The 16,740-nt window shown below is 59.9% G+C and overlaps 1 protein-coding gene across 1 annotated transcript in view; it reads left to right on the forward strand.

Moving 5' to 3' along the window:
- The window catches only part of DCHS1 (dachsous cadherin-related 1), a 44,904-nt gene that overhangs the window by 10,462 nt on the left and 17,702 nt on the right, over nucleotides 1-16,740 (forward strand). Inside the window, exons 3-7 of the mRNA XM_054293718.1 lie at nucleotides 10,474-10,662; nucleotides 10,758-10,989; nucleotides 11,999-12,235; nucleotides 12,532-13,551; nucleotides 13,933-14,120. Of these exons, the coding sequence (XP_054149693.1) occupies nucleotides 10,474-10,662; nucleotides 10,758-10,989; nucleotides 11,999-12,235; nucleotides 12,532-13,551; nucleotides 13,933-14,120 (1,866 nt within the window). The remainder of the gene's footprint in view (nucleotides 1-10,473; nucleotides 10,663-10,757; nucleotides 10,990-11,998; nucleotides 12,236-12,531; nucleotides 13,552-13,932; nucleotides 14,121-16,740) is intronic.

A 16,740-nucleotide genomic window follows, 5' to 3' on the forward strand; every position in this document is an offset into this window, starting at 1 on the left:
GAGGCTGTGGGGGGAGGTGAGTGCTGTTGTTACCGCCAGAAGAGCTGCATTTGTTCCAAATTCCTGTGAAAGTTATTTCCTTGCGCTGCCAGCAGCCTCCTCCTGGGCTTGGCACAGCAGCCAGCGCCATGATTAATTCAAGTAGCATTTCCCCTGGAGCTGCAGCAGCTTTTCCACTGCAGCTGAGAGGCCCCAGCCCCTCGCGCTCCTCTCCCCCATGCTCTGCTCCTCCTCCCAGCCCCCTGGAACAGCTCCCTCCTTCCTCCGTGCGATCCCCAGCCCCCTCACAGCTGCCCCTGCTCCCGTACCTCTGCCTCAGCCCTAGGCCCCGCAGAACTGCTCTTTCCCCGCTGCCCCTGCTCGGCAGCTCGCTCATCCACATCCATCACACCCACCACAGTGCAGCTCGGCAGGGCCAGTCCTTCTGCCCCTCCCGTGCCCCAGCGTGCTCCCCCTTTCTGCTCCCCCCTTTTGCTCCCCCCTTTCTGCTCCCCCCTTCTGCTCCCCCTTTCTGCTCCCCCTTTCTGCTCCCCCCTTTTGCTCCCCCCTTTCTGCTCCCCCTTCTGCTCCCCCTTTCTGCTCCCCCCTTTCTGCTCCCCTTGTTCTCCCACACCCCTGGTCAGTGCCAGCTGCAGTTGTTGTGTCCCCCCTTGCCACTGTGACCCAGGGCAGCTCTCCTCCACCTGCACAGCCCTTGGGGCATGCCAGCATCTCCCTCTGGAATCCCAGAATGGTGTTAGGTGGGAAGGGACCTTAAAGATCATCCAGCTACAACCCCCTGCCACAGGCAAGGCACCCTCCACTAGACCAGTCCTGGCCTTGGGCACTTCCAGGGATGGAGCAGCCACAGCCCACCATCACAAGGATGAACTTCTTCACAAGATGTCATCTAACCTGGTCCTCTGGCCATGTGAAGCCGTTGCCCCTTGCCCTGTCAGTCCAGGCCCTTGTGCAAAGTCCCTCTCCAGCTCTCTTGGAGCCCCTTTAGGCACTGGAAGGGACTCTAAGGTTTCCCTGGAGCCTTTTTGAGGTTGAGCCCCCCCATCTCGCCCATCCTGTCTCCAGAGCAGCTCCATGTCCTGCTGATGTTGGGGACCCCATGCTGGCCTTGCTCCCTAGGCTCACCCTGCCTGGCATGCTCAGTCCTGCGCTGACCCCAGCCCAGTCTCTCCTGCACATCTTATGGATGTGTGTCCCATCTTTTTGTACAGACCTTCTCTGAGTGCTCTCTGCCTGAGCTCCACATGGCTGAAACCCAGCCCCACACCCTGGGTTGGGTCATTCTGGCTTCAGTGCCCCCAGGGTCCTGCCATTTCTGCCATTTCTGTGCTGTGGCTGCCCCATTCAGGCCCCCCACCTTGAGCACTCTTCCCAGCTTCCCAGCCCTGCTCTGCTCCAGGATTCCCTGCCCCTTTCTGCTCCCCAGCTTCCAGGTTCTGTTCAGCTCCTGCACCTTCTGTGGGGCTCCCTATGCCCTGCAGCTCCTGGCTGCAGATGCCATTTCACTAGCAGACACTGAGGTGCAGAACCTCATCCTTGTCCTTCTGTGCCCTGTGCTTGGAGGCCTCTGGGCTCCCAGTAGAGTGCTGGGCACTCCCAGGCTCCCTCCCCTCTTGCCCAGCCTCATCATTCACACCCTGCCTCCTGCCAGTGTCTGTGGTTAACTTCCTGCCCCATCTCAGGGCAGCCCCTGCTCCCCATGCCCAGCTACATGTGTTTCTGGCAGCCCTGTGTGTGTCCTAGAGTCACAGGAGGGTGGGAAGGGACCTTAAAGCCCATCTCCTTCCATGCCCTGCCATGGCAGGGACACCTTCCACTAGACCAGGGTGCTCCAAGCCCCATCCAGCCTGGCCTTGGGTGCCAGGGCTGGTGCAGCCACAGCTGCTCTGGGCAGCGTGGAGGCCTTGGTTGTGGGACCTCCAGCCCGTGGCTGGTGCCCTGGGGAGCCGGCAGTGTGACCCAGCAGGGTGACCCAGCGGTGTGACCCAGTGGTGTGAGCCAGCAATGTGAGCAAGCAGTGTGACCCTGCAGTGTGACCCGGCAGTGTGACCCAGCGGTGTGACCCAGCGGTGTGAGTCACTGGTGTGACCCTGCAGTGTGACCCTGCAGTGTGACCCTGCAGTCTGACCCGGCAGTCTGACCCGGCAGTGTGACCCAGCAGTGTGACCCTGCAGTGTGACCCAGCAGGGTGAGTCACTGGTGTGACCCTGCAGTGTGACCCAGCAGTGTGACCCTGCAGTGTGACCCTGCAGTGTGACCCGGCAGTGTGACCCAGTGGTGTGAGCCTGCAGTGTGACCCTGCAGTGTGACCCGGCAGTGTGAGTCACGGGTGTGACCCTGCAGTGTGACCCAGCAGTGTGACCCAGTGGTGTGACCCGGCAGTGTGACCCGGCAGTGTGACCCAGTGGTGTGAGCCTGCAGTGTGACCTGGCAGTGTGACCCGGCAGTGTGAGTCACGGGTGTGACCCGGCAGTGTGACCCTGCAGTGTGACCCAGCAGTGTGACCCGGCAGTGTGACCCAGCAGTGTGACCCGGCAGTGTGACCCAGCGGTGTGAGCCTGCAGTGTGACCTGGCAGTGTGACCCAGCAGTGTGACCCTGCAGTGTGACCCAGCGGTGTGAGCCTGCAGTGTGACCCAGCGGTGTGACCCTGCAGTCTGACCCGGCAGTGTGACCCAGCGGTGTGACCTGGCAGTGTGACCCAGCAGTGTGACCCTGCACTGTGACCCGGCACTGTGAGCCTGCAGTGTGACCCAGCAGTGCTGGCAGCTGCACTGGTGCTCCCTGCACGGGGGCCTCCATGGGGAGCCATGGGGGCTGACCCTTGCCTTGGCCACGTGTGCTGCACTGCTGCTGGGCCAAACCCTGACCCTGCTGCCTCCCTTGGGACGTGGCCATGCTGGAGGCTGGGACAAAGCCTGACCCTGCTCCTTTCCCTGGGACCCAGCTGCGCTGCTGCTGCTGCTGCTGCTGGGCCAAACGCTGACCCTGCTCCCTCCCCTGAGACACGGCCGTGCTGGAGGCTGGGACAAACACTGACCCTGCTCCTTCCCCTGGGACCCAGCTGCGCTGCTGCTGGGCCAAACCCTGACCCTGCTGCCTCCCTTGGGACCCGGCCGTGCTGGGGGCTGGGACAAAGCCTGGAGACAGGAGCGGCTCCTGAAATAGCTGTGTGGCTGCTGCCTGGCCGCTCTGGGCTGGCCAGTGGCCGTGCCAGGGCTGCGAGGGCAGAGGCTGGCGCGCGCTCCGGCGCGGGGAGCCGTGCGTGGGATTGCTGACCACACTGGCGCCAGCCTCCCCTCCTCTCCCACCAAGAGCCGTCACTCAGAGGGGCGGGAGCCCCAGAGCCAGATGTTTGCCAAAGCCACAGCACAACATGTGCGCAGCAGAGCCCCAGCCGTGGCCAGGCTCCAGATGAGCTCCCTGCCTGCTGACTACGCTGGCTGCAGTGGGGAGCAGGGCTGAGGAATGGAGCCTGAGCAGTGCTCCATCGCTTCTCAGCGCTGTGAGCTGGGGCACGGGGCAGCAGGAGCTATGTACGAGGGGCTCTGGTGATGGCTCTATGGGAAGGGGCGGCTTTGACTCCCACAGGGTGAGGGACCTCGGTGTGGGGCTGTACTTCATCCATCCCCATCTCTGGGAGATGTAGGAAGTCTGTTGTGCCCTGGCTGTTCCTCCTGTCTTGCTGGGGCGCTGTGAGGAGGGCGTGAAATTGCGAGGCCTCCATACCCATCACTGCCCTCCCAGCTCTCCATGCAGTGGGGAGAGGCACACTTGGCCAGGACCCCGCTTCCCTTTCCAAGTCTGGTGCTCTGGTTTCGTGCTGCCTGACCCTGAGTCATCTTGCTGTTCTCCTTTGTTGTGCTCTTTGTTCCGTGGTGGCCACAGCCCTCCCCCTGCATGCTCTTCTGCCCAGCTGCAAGGCACTGCAGCAAAGCCTTCCCACCACACCTGCGGGCAGGGCGGGGCAGGCAGCAGATGCTGCTGCCCGGGGTGGTCAGGGCTGCTCTGCAGGGACGGGGAGCAGATCAGCTCTCTTGGAACAGTCTGAGCTCAGTGGGGAACTGGGGTGTTCAGGAGGGTCTTTGGCTGGAGATCACAGAATGGCTGAGTTTGGAAAGGACCTCTTGAGATAGTCTAGTACAACCCCCCCATGCACAAGCAGCACCATCCACAGCTGGTTGCCCTGGGCATCCCCACTTTCCTGGGAAGCCTCATGAAGGAAAAGTGCTTCCTGATCTTCAGAGGGACTCTCCTGTGTTCCGGTGTGTGCCCATGCCCTCTGATCCTGATGCTGGGCACAGCTGGGAAGAGCCTGGATCCTCTTGTTGCCCTCATTCCTGTATGAGTGATACCCCTTCTCCAGGCTGAACCACGCCAGCTCCCTCAGTCTTTTGTCCCAGGAGAGGTGCTCCAGTGCCTTCATCATCTTTGTGGCCCTCACTGGACTCTCTCCAGTGTGGCCATCTCTCTCCTGCACTGGGGAGCCAGTGCTGCACTGCAGGAGCACTGAGGAGAACTGTGCTGTACCCAGCTCCAGCTGTGGCCTCACCACCGCTGAGAGAGGGGCAGGATCCTCTCCCTGACCTGCTGGCCACACTCACCTGATGCTGCCAGGACACCATTCTCCTTCCTTGCAGCAAGGGCACATTGGTGTTGTCTCACCTTGGCACCCACGGGGCCTCTCTGCTGAGCTGCTCTCCGGGGTGCAGCCCCCAGCCTCTGCTGCTGCGGGGCATTGCTTCCTCCCCAGGTCAGAGCTTTGCCACAACCGTCCCTTATGAACTTCAGGAGGCCTCTCATCCCTCCCTGCAGCCTCTCAAGGTTGCTCCAGATGCAGCATGACCCTCTGGCAAATCAGCCACTCCTCCCAGTTTGGGGCCATCAGCAAACTGCTCAGGGTGCACACTGCACCATCAAACAGGTCATTAATGGAGATGCCAAACAGGGCTGCAGGCAGGACTGACCCTGGGGTACTCTGCTGGCTGCTGGCCTCCAGGTAGGAATTGTGCCCCTGACCACCACTCTCTGCACAGGAGGCATTCAGCTGGTTTTCAGCTGGTTTTCACCTGAATGGGGATCTCATGGAGGAGAGTGTCAAAGAATTTAGTGCACTTCAGGTTGACAATATCCACTCCTTTTCTGTCATCCACCAGGCCAGTCATTTATCAAGTGGATCAAGCAGGATTTGTCCTTAGGGGACACTGTGCTCACCACTCCTGATGATTTTCTTGTCCTTCCCATGCATAAAAATGGTTTCCAGGAGTAGCTGCTCCATCGGTTTCCCAGGAATCACGGTGATGCTGATTGTTTTGTAGTTACCTGGGTCCTCCTGCCTTGCTCTTGAAGATGGGAGATATTTACCTTCCCACAGTCTTCAGGCACCTCCCAAACGTGATGATTATTGTGAAGGGCCTGGAGGTGATGGTGATGTGCTTCACCCTGTTCTCTGAGACCTGCAGCTCCTGAAGACCCATCTCACTAGTGGAGAGTAAGAGAAAGAGAACATTAAGTACCCCAGTCTTTTCCATGTCCTGTGTCACCAGGTCCCTCATCTCCTTCAGCTGTGGGCCTGCATTTTACCCAGCCTTCCTTTTGTCACCAATGTCCTTACAGAAGCCCTTCTTGCTGACTTGGACATCCCTTGCCAGATTCAAACCCAGCTGGGAACTGGATGCCAACAGCAGCGTTCCCATGTAATTGCACTGATCAGTGAGTGATTTCAGCTGAAGGTAGCCCAGATGTGATCCCCAAACCCTGCCACGGTAGCAGCCTCTTCTACACCTATCCACCAAGTCTTCAAAACATGGGGGTCATGCCTGGGTTCCTTAACACATCCTCTGGTCTCAAGGGCATGTGCCTTTTCATCTGCATCCATTTTTGACAGAAATGGAGTATTTCTTCTGTCACTTTTGTGCAGAGCCTTTCTCTCACTGCACACGAGCCTGCCTCCCAACCTGTCTTTCACCCACCGATTGCCCAGACCTCCAACCTGCAACATCCTGCCTTGGATAAGAGGACAGTGGGAGAAGGTGTCAAAATCCTTCCCAAAGGCAAGGCAATTGTCACCCACACTGTCAGCCCTTTGAGCCCAGATCCCATCACCACAGAGAGCACACAGGATAGTCAATCTATGACGGCTCTTCCCTTCCAGGATCTTTCATGTGGCCTAAAACACGCTAGAAGACTCACGCCATGATCCTCCCAGGGCCCAAAGTGTGACTGACGAGAGCGTAGACCCTCAGATGATCCTTTTGGCCTTTGTTGAGGGTGGGATGTGAGACTTGCATTCCTCCAGGTGTCAGGGATCTCCCCTGCTTTGCTCCCACATGTGAAGAGCAGCTCCACAAATCCATTTCTGCCAGCCTCCATTGATGCGGCCTGTTGAGTCCCATGGATTCACGTGGATCAATCTTTCCAAAGAAATACTGGCTCTCTCCTCAGCCCTCTCTGGAGGCTCTCTGAAGCCTTTTGAACAGCATGGAGGGCATGGGGGCCATGGGGGCCTGGGAGGCTGGTGGAGTCCAAGGTGGAGGAGGCACTGAGTGTCCCAGTCTTAGCTGTGCCTGCTGCTGCTGAACCCACGCTCAGAAATGGGCCCCTCTTCAGGCGTTCGCTGCCAGCACAGTGCAGAGGCTCTTCTTGGCACGCTCAGGCTTGAACTTTGACTTTGCTGGCACATCCTGACATGCCTGGCAGTGTCTATAGATTCCTACTCTGTGCCTTGCCTCCGTGCCCATCTCAAAGGATTGTGGAATGGTTTGGGTTGGAAGAGACCTTAAATATCATCTCCTTCCAACCCCTGCCATGGCAGGGACACCTTCCACTCGACCAGGTTTTTCCAAGCCCTGTCCAACCTGGCCTTGGACACTCCCAGGGATGCAGGGGCAGCCACAGCTTCTCTGGACACCCTGTGCCAGGCCCTCATCACTCTCACAGGGAAGAATTTCTTCCCAATATCCAACCTAAACCTGCTCGCTGTCAGTGCGGAGCAGCTCTCCCTTGCCCTGTCTTTTGAGGCCCTTTTGAATAGCCTCTCTCTCCATCTCGTTGGCTCCCTTCAGGTGCTGAAATGCCCCAGTGAGGTCACTGCAGAGCCTCCCCCTCTCCAGGCTGGACAGTCCAGTTCTCTCAGCATGCACCACCTTCTGCATGGCAGCTTAGCCCGGAGGCCCCTGCTTGGCCCAGGCCATCTGCTGAGGTCTCTGTGTTTTCCTGAGCACTGGGCTGGGCTGCTCTGAGTGTGCTGTCCTGAAGGCCTGCCAGCTTTCCTCAGCTGCCTTGGCCCTCAGTGCTGCCTCCCACGAGATCCCTTCCATCAACCAGTTCCCTGTAAAAGCTGAACTCTGCCTTGCAATCCAGGGTCTGTACTCAGCTTCTCTTCTTCCTCACTCCCTTTAGGATCCTGAATCTGCTGCTGCATGGCCGCTGCAGTCACAGCTGCTGCCAGCTGCCACATCCCCAGTCAGCAGTCCCTTCTAGGAGCAGCAGATCCAGCTGCCTGCCACCCCTGCTTGGCAGGGGCTCTGGAATCTCTGTGAGACCAGGGCTCTGTGATCCTGGCTTCCTCAGGCACTGCTGCTTCCTTGGCAGCTTCAGGTCAGGAACCTCCTGGCAGGGCACTGCTGTCCTTGTGCTTACAGCCCTTGTGGCTGTGCGGGCTCCGTGCAGAAGTCAGAGGAGAGAGGGCAGCGGGGCTGCTGTTCAGGCTCAGAGCCCTGGCTCCTGCTCCCACACATTCTAGGGAGCAGCAGGACTGGCACAGCCCCAGGGCAGAGTTTCCTGGGCAGTTCCACAGGCAGCTTGACCCCGTTTCCCTCTATTTTTCAGGCAAACATCAAGAGTCTCATGAGTGAGCTGCAGTGAAACCAGCTGTGGATCCAAGACTTGGGGCGGATGCTAAATACAGAGCCTGGGGCTGCCCTGCATTAGCTTCTAGCAAAGTTCCTGGAAAAATGTTCATGCTTGGTTTAAAAATTTCCAGAAGTGGTGAACTCACCGCAGGCCTTAATGAGCCCTTTTGGTGGCTAATTGCCCTCGCAGCTAAAAATGTGTCCCTGTCTCAAACTGTGTGTGCTCTGAGTCTGCAGCAGTGCGTGCAGCTGGAATGAGGTGGTTGCCATACCTGGTGGTCCCTGTGGTGTCTCTCAGGAGTCCCCAGGAGCCATCCCCCAGCTGCAGTGGGGATCCTGCTGTCCCTGGCTCTCATGTCAGGCCCTGCTGAGTGTGGGCTGCCCAGGGGCAGTCAGCCAGCCCCATCCCATGGGATTCACACATGGGACATCAGCAGTCTGCAGGCAGGGAGCTGGGACTGGGGAGCAGTGGCAGAGCACAGAGCAAAGTGTCCAGTGGCCCCAAACTCAGGCAACACCATGACCTGGTCTAGCAGGCGTTTCCTGTTCCTGTGGCTTCTCTCTAGGCACCAGTTTAGCATCTCCCGTCCAAGGGAGACAGAACCAGGTGCAGGGCTGCAGGTGTGGTGGCACCAGTGATGTCACCTCTCTTAGATGCTGTGTATGCTCATATTGGGCAGAGTTTTGCGTTGGACCAGCGGTTCACAGATGGTCCCACCACAGAATGGGGCAGTGAAGCAGTAGATACATGAGATACCTTGTCCTGGCTGCACAGCCAGGGCTGGTTCTGATACCAGACTGCTGGCTCCACCAGTTATCTTGCTGGAACATGGCTCTGGGTACCGGGAAGCCACCAGGGAGGTGGTGCTCCACTGCACAGTAGTGAGAGCTCATCTGTTGCTTCCCTGTTCCTGAAACCTGGCCCAGGTCTTGTGGCAGGAAGCTGGGTATTCCCACTTTGGGTATTCCTAAGGGGGGCACCCATCAGAAGATGGTTGTGGTGGGGAAGGGAGACTCTTCTGGAAGCACCAGAGCCCCTGGGCTAAGGAGCCTGCAGCTGCTATCTCACTCTGCAGCAGAGACTGTGGATGTACAGTGATTAAAGTAGCTGATGTGCATTTTGGATAACCTTCAGAGTGAGAAATACTTCATTCTGAAGGAAAGAAAAAACTTCATTTACCATATAGTACCTATTGCAGCTGGTTATGCATTTCCATCTGCAGTGGGGTAGAAGGCTGGCAGCTGACCCAAGGAATGGCACAGGCACCCAGGGTGTGGGTACAGGGCTGTATCCCATACAGGCACACAGGGTGTGGGTACAGGGCTGTATCCCAGGCACAGGCACACAGTGTGTGGGTACAGGGCTGTATCCCATACAGGCACACAGGGTGTGGGTACAGGGCTGTACCCCAGTAATGACAGGCAGCATGGAGCCACTGTACTGGTAACCTGCACACGACCTCCAGGGATATCAGCAGGGTCAGATTTGTGGTTTCTGCTGAGCAGCTCCCCAGGAAGATGGGCTGGGTCAGTAAGGCAGCGGGATGGTGCGCTCTAGGTGGATCGAGTTTCCCAAAGCTCCTCCTGACCCAGTTCTGTCACAGCACCTGTGTTTCCAAGTGCTCTGCAGCTGGAGTGGGGAGGGGGGATCCTGTTCCATGGTGCTTCTTCTGGCAGCTGCTGCAGGGTTGGGGAGCAGATCCTCTGCACAGGAGCTCAGTGCTCGCTGGAGATGTGGTCTCAGATTCTCCCTGCAGGCAGCCCCACGGCAGCAGGGCTGCTGGGGTGTTGCAGGTGCTGCCTCTCGTGGCTGCTCAGGACGGGGTGGCCCGTTCCCAGTGACTGTTCCCTGCAGGCCCTGTGTCCTGCCCGGCTTGCTACATCCCGGTGCGCGGCTCGCAGCCCCCAGCCGGGCCCTCGGCTTGGCTCCTCCATGAGCGAGGCCCCATGGCTGCTGCTGCGGGGAGGAGCTGTGGCTGACGAGGCCTGAACTCCGCTTCACCCGGGCCTGGCCCAGCTGCCTTCCCCAGCTCTGTCCCCCAGCTTTGCTCTCCGTGGGGCTCCCAGCTGGTGGAGGAGCTGTGGGCAGGGATGTGGAGTCAGGAGTTGGTTTCTGCTGGCCTGAGCTCTGTGGGAGCCCGAAGGAGGAGCTGGGGAGGGCAGGCAGGGAGTAGCATTCCTCCTCCTGCCACGTCTGTCATAGTGGGTGCACTTCTTGTGCTACAGGCAGCGTGAGACTGGACTGTCACAGGGCAGTGCCACCCTCCATCCTCGTGCCCTGTCTGGGGCTGCTAGACACAGAGCCCTGAGAGCAGGACAGAGCCAGGGCCCTGGTGACAGGGGGGTCACTTTCTTCCTGTCCCATCCTGAGTGTCTTTGCAGAAAAGAAGGAATAGAGGTGCAGGGGCTGCTGCTGCTGCAGTGCTGCATGTCCTGCAGAAAAGCAGTGGCTGGTCTGGGACAAGAGCCACAGTTGCTGTCGCGCTGCGTTGTGATGGCCAGCTCTGAGGGTGGCATGGTGGCTGTGCCATGGAGCCCAAGGTGGCACTGGGGTGTGGTGGTGGGGCTGGGCTGGCTCTGGCTGGGTCTGTTTTGTTCAGGTGGTGCCTTCCCTCGCACAGGTGACAGCCACAGACGCAGACAGCGGTGCGTTCGGCTCCCTTTCCTACTCCATCGGCTCTGGCATCGGCAGCGTCACCCCCACGCAGTTCAGCATTGACAAGCACTCGGGGCAGCTGTGCACGGTGCAGCCCCTGGACCGCGATGAGGGCATGGCTGCCTACGACTTCACCATCACTGCAGTGGACGGGGTGAGTGCTGCCGAGGCCGCACGCACAGTGCCGCTGTGCCAGCCCTGTGGTGGGTGCTGCTGTCCTCGGTTGTCCCTGACCCCGTGCCTCCGCAGGGCGGCCTGAACTCCATGGTGTACGTGAAGGTGTTCCTGGAGGACACCAACGACAACCGGCCGGTGTTCTACCCGCTGGAGTACGCTGCCAGCATCAGCACGCAGAGCATGCCCGGCACGGCCGTGCTGCGCGTCGCTGCCCACGACAAGGACGAGGGCCTCAACGGCAGGGTGACATACCGCATCGTCCGGGGAAACTCGCCCCCGCTCTTCTCCCTCAACAAGGACACAGGTGAGCCCTCGGGCAGCCAGGGCAGGGAGCCGTTGGTGCGCTGTGATGTGGGAGGTACCCTGAAAACCAGCGTGAGTGTCCCTGCTTGGCCACCTCAGCAGTGCAGCCTGTCTCCAGAGTACGTCTGTTCCTCTCCCTGCCACATCCTTCCCTGCTAAACTTCCTTAGCCTCTGGTAACCCCTTCCCAGACTCAGTCCCTGACTTTTTGTTACTGCTCCCTGTTGCGTTCTTCATTTGTCCTGTCTACCTTCTTCTCCCCATTCCCCATCTCTGACTCACTGTGCCCTTCCTCTTGTGTGCTGATGACACAGCTGTATGATCAGGCTGTATCCTGCTTCCTTTCTTGTCCCTGCCAGTCCCCTCTTCTCCAGCTCAGTTAACTCTCCTCTATAACTCTGTCACTCTTGATCCCACTGTTCTCATTGGCTGCATCTGCTGGAAGCCAGAGCAGTTTCTGCTGGGGAAGTGGATTCATGGGTATGTGATGCCAGGGACTCTCAGCAGGACAGAAAGGTGCACTGGGGAATCTGCACACTGCTTCTCAATTCCCAGCAGGTGACTGGGAGGGTGACAAGCCCTACCAGACCCCCTAATGCAGGGCCACCTCCTTTGTAAGGCCTATCAACTATGGTCCTTCACTTGTATATCCCCTCCCAGACCCATTCTGCCAGCCCAGGCCTGCTTGCTGTGTTATGACACTCACCCTGTGCCCCAGATTGGAAGCCTTCTCCCTGCCTTTCCCTCTCCCAAGACCTGCCTTCTGGCTCATGCCCCACAGCCTGTACCACCACTAAACTCAGAGCTGGCTGTAAGACAAAGTGCGGAGGATTTGGGGAGGCTTTCCTGGGAGAGCTCCACTCATTCACTCCAGCTCCTCTGTGGTGGGCTCCCACTGTGATGCACGTTGTTTCCTGCCCCTTCTGGTCTGTCTTTTCCACCTTATGGTTTGGTCTGTCCCCTGGAGCCAGGGGCGCAGCACAATGCCACATCAATGGCTTTCTTCCTCAGGTGTCATTTCTCTGTCATGGTCTCTGAGTGGCAAAGCCAACACCCTGGTGCAGCTGGTGATCTCTGCTCAGGACGGGGGGGGCCTGCAGGCACAGCCCAATGCCCGGGTAAACATCAGCATCGTGGAGGGCACAGTCTCACCCCCTGTCTTTGAGCAAGCTCAGTACTTCTTCAGCGTGCCTGAGGACATGCCACAGGGCGCCACTGTGGGGGCTGTCCAGGCCCAGAACCCGCCAGGTATGGTCTTGTCCCTTTTGCATGTTGCCACTTTCCCTGTGCCCACACCGTCCTTGGGGTCCAGCATCCACCACACTTCCTCATGGAGCGGCCCTGCTCTGAGAGCTCCACACACTCACACCTGAGTGTGCACCCGGCTCAGCACCTGTGCTCACACGAGTGTGCAAGCACACCTGGGGGCTGCGCACATGGGCACTGTGCTGCTGCACCCCTTGGAGCACAGCTTTGTGACCCGGGGCTGAGGCAGTAAGCTGGATGGCACCTCATTCCTTCTGTCTCTGTCCTCTTGCCCACAGGTCATGCTGATGACATCTTCTACTCCATTTCCTCGGGGGACCCTCATGGCTATTTCTCCATCGACTCGGCCTCGGGGCAGCTGCGCACCAGCCTGCCTCTGGATCACGAGTCCCAGGCGGTGCTGGTGCTGGATGTGCAGGCCCGGAGCGGTTCCCCCCCTGCCTACAGCAACACGCGGGTGAAGATCTCCGTGTCAGACGTGAACGACAACGCGCCGGCGTTCCCGGCTCCCTCTGACTCCATCTTGCTGCCGGAGGCCACGGAGCCCGGTGCCACGGTGTACACCCTGCAGGCTGAGGACCGCGACAGCGGCGCCAATGGGCAGGTGGCTTTCGAGCTGCTCTCGGGGGGTGAGGGCACCTTTGTCGTGGAGCGTGCCTCGGGGGCCGTGCGGCTCCTCGGAGCCCTGCAGTACGAGGCCGTCTCAGCCTACAGCCTGGCCATCGCGGCCCGGGACAGCGGCATTCCCCAGCTCAGCTCCACCTTCACGCTGCTGGTGCACGTGCAGGCCGAGGACGACAACGGGCCCATCTTCGACACTCTCACCTACCGCGTGGAGGTGCAGGAGGGCGTCCCCGTCTCCACCCGCTTCCTGCAGGTCAGGGCCCTGGCCCATGATGTGGAGCCCGCGGCCCTCACCTACCACCTGCGTGCGGACGGGGACGCCGCCAGCTTCGGCATCGTGCCCGAGAGCGGCTGGCTGTACGTCAAGAGCGCCCTGGACCGGGAGACGCGGGACCTGTACGTGCTGACCGTGCTGGCCTCGGTGGGCGGCGCCGGGGCCGCGGCGGACGCGCGGAAAACCGGCACCAGCACCGTGCGCGTCAGCGTCACCGACGAGAATGACAACCCCCCGCGGCTGAGCGAGGAGCGCTACTTCTTCACCGTGTCTGAGAACCAGGAGCCCGGCAGCGCCGTGGGAAGGGTGATGGCCAGCGACCGCGACGCCGGGCAGAACAGCCGGCTCACCTACCGCCTGCTGCAGCACGACCCCAACTTTCTGATCCACGCACAGACAGGTGAGGCACTCCCGGCCTCCCAGGTGGGGCTGTCTGCTGAGAGCGCCCAGGGCAGGCCAGCAGTGATGGCAGCTGGGCCAATGCAGCAGCAGAATGTTCACCTTGCTGCCCCGCACTGCTGGGCTCCAGCAACACAGCTGAATAGCACAGCTGAGCACAGGCTCGGCTCTAATGCAGCTTGTGGGCTGAGCTGGGTCCCTGCTCGTCAGTGTTCTCACTTGTTGTGCCTGCCCCGTTCCTGGAAGCATTCAAGGCCCTGTTGGATAGGGCTGGGAGCACCCCGGGATAGTGGAAGGTGTCCCTGCCCGTGGCAGCAGGGTGGAACAAGGTGGGCTTGAAGGTCCCTTCCAACCCAAACCCTTCTGGGATTCTCCCTCACAGGAGAGGTCAGCACCAAGCACAGCTTGGACCGGGAGCAGCAGTCCAACTTCCAGCTGCTGGTGATTGTGCAGGACGGGGGAGCGCCGCCTCGCAGTGCCACCGGCACCATCTATGTCACTGTGCTGGACGAGAATGACAACGCTCCTGCTTTCCTGCACGTGGGCAGCGGTCAGGAGCTCTCTGTGCAGGTAGGACTGCAGGCTGGAGCACCCGTGGGAGCACCCAGGGGCCTGGTGGCCTCTGGCTGTGGGGGCACGGCTGGGGAAAAGGGGGTGGGCAGGGGGATCCAGGAGAGCTTCAGGGTAGGAGATGAGCAGGCACCAGCAGGATCCATGCAGCAGCCAGGACAGTTGGATAAATCTGAGCTGTGGCAGGAGGGGCATGTCCTTGGGCAGGGCAGAAATCCTGGTGTGCAGAGCAGGCGGGGCTGTGGAGGGCTCTGGCACAATCAGCACTGGCCAGCGGGCAGGAGCTCTGGGCTCACACGTGCCTGCAGGGAGGGACAGCAAAAGGAGCCTGAACCTGAGGCAGGTTCAGAGAAGAGCCAGGGGGAACAGTGGTGAGCAGGGTGTTGTCCAGCTGGCTTGGCACACACAAGAGTCTTCTGCTGTGCCTGCCAGCCAAGCTTTCCCTGCACACCCTGGTGGCAGCAGCCCCTGGGCACTGCATGTGCTGCAGACCCAGCCGCATGGGTACTGCTCAGGAGAGCTGGCAGGGGACCTGCCCCAGCGAGGGCTCGTGGCACCACCTGAGGGGCACTGGCAGCAGCAGAGCAGCAGGATGGGCAGCAGGGCCTGGCACAGAGCAGGGGCAGCCCACGGCTGGGCAGCCAGGCCCTCTCTGCACATCCAGTGCTGCCCATCAGGCTGTGTGCTCAAAGCCCCTGGCTCTGGGTGGCCCAGAAACACCACGTGTGACAGCCACGCTCTGCCACACGTCCTGCCCGAGCTGGGCACCCCAGACAGGTCAGAGCAGAGAGGACTGTGTTGGTAGCCACCTGGGTGACACGAGATCTGGGGACACTGCTGCTCCAGCCAGGCCTTCCCCGTTCATTGCTGCTTCCCTTGGCTTCCTAGGGTGCACCATTCCTTCCCTTGCCATCCTGGGTGCACCATTCCTTCCCTTCCCATCCTAGGGTGCACCATTCATTCTCTTGCCATCCTGGGGTGCACCATTCCTTCCCTTCCCATCCTAGGGTGCACCATTCATTCCCTTGCCATCCTGGGGTGCACCATTCCTTGCCAGCCCATCCTGGGATGCAGCCATTCCTTCCTTTGGCTTCCTAGGGTGCGCCATTCCTTCCCTTGCCATCCTGGGGTGCACCATTCCTTCCCTTGCCATCTTAGGGCGCACCATTCCTTCCCTTGCCATCCTAGGGTGCACCATTCCTTCCCTTCCCATCCTGGGGTGCAGCCATTCCTTCCCTTGCCATCCTAGGGTGCAGCCATTCATTCCCTTCCCATCCTGGGGTGCAACCATTCCTTGCCAGGCCATCCTGGGGTGCACCCTTCCCTTCCCAGGCCATCCTGGGTGCACCCTTCCTTGCCCAGCCATCTCCTGGCGTGCCCTGCTCTGAGGCAAAGCTGCTGGCAGGGCTTGGCCGGGGTGAGCACCTCTCCCAGACCTGGAGGAGGCAAAGGGGGCTCAGTGGGTTTGCCCTGCCTCTGAGCAAGGCTCTGGGAGCAGAGCAGGCCAGGGATTAGCCAGCACAGCCTGGCTGAGGGAGCACTGGGTGGGCTCTGCCATCATTGCCCCACTGGCATCTGCCAGGAGCCCTTGTGGGGACACGTGTGACACCCCACACAGCAGGGTCTGCAGTGTCTGGGGGCACACAATGCTGAAAGGGCCCTGCCAGAGCCTGGGAGGGCTCTGCTCCTGCAAAGAGACCCTGAAAGCAGGTGTGTCCTTCAGGGGATAGGACAAGGCTGAGATGGGTTCAGGGTTCTGAGGGCAGGTAAAGGCTGCAGCAGCTCTGGGAAAACACCTGTTTGGGCACTTTGGTTTGCAGGTGCTGGAAGCAGAGGCAGAGAAGGGTGGAGTACCATAACAGCCCACTCTTAGCCATGTTTTGGATGTAGAAGAGGCTGGGAGGAAGAAGTGAAACTGGATGATAACACAAACTCCATGATCTCTTGCAGACGTGCTCAGGGCACGTTCCTGTCAGGGTTCTTCAGGCAGAGCAGAGGAGGGCTCTGTGTCCACCCTGGAGCACAGCTGTGGTGTGCTGAGGTGAAGCTCTGGTGGTGTGCTGGCAGTACAGGGGGAGCTGGCAAAGGGTCTGCAGCGATGGATCCTGCAGGGAACGATTGCTAGGAGAGAGGAGAGAGCACAGGGCTTGTTTTCACAGAGGGCATGCCTCTGGTGCTGGGGTTTTGCTGTATCCCCCCAAAGACGCGATGGTTGCTGTCTCTGGTCTGTTCACAGCATTCAGGGTGGGGGCTCCCTGTGAGGAGCTGTGGGAGGATCGTGTTCCACTGCTGGGTCAGGGAGGAGGATGGGACATGAGGTCACTGCTGCTAAGCAAGCTGCTGGAAAGCAGCGCAGGTGGCACTTAGGGTGGGCTCTGAGCTGGCTGCTTCAGCCTGGAACTTTGTGACTCTGCCACACCAGGCTCGGGGCAGGCAAAAAAGCAAATCAAATGTTGAGTTTAATTAGACAAGAAACAGAGAATGAAAGAAAATATCATCACCCACAGCTCAGATTCTGCCCACACTCTCTGTCTGGTTGCATTCCCTAAGTGAGCAGAAGTGATAGAAACTGTTTAGAAAAGGATGTTAACGGGATCTCTGGCAGATACTGGCTCCAAGC

The sequence above is a fragment of the Melozone crissalis genome, unplaced genomic scaffold (assembly GCF_028551555.1).
Source record: "Melozone crissalis strain CALT ecotype California unplaced genomic scaffold, PUWL_Pcris_2 ptg000187l_1, whole genome shotgun sequence".
Taxonomy (NCBI): Eukaryota; Metazoa; Chordata; class Aves; order Passeriformes; family Passerellidae; genus Melozone; species Melozone crissalis.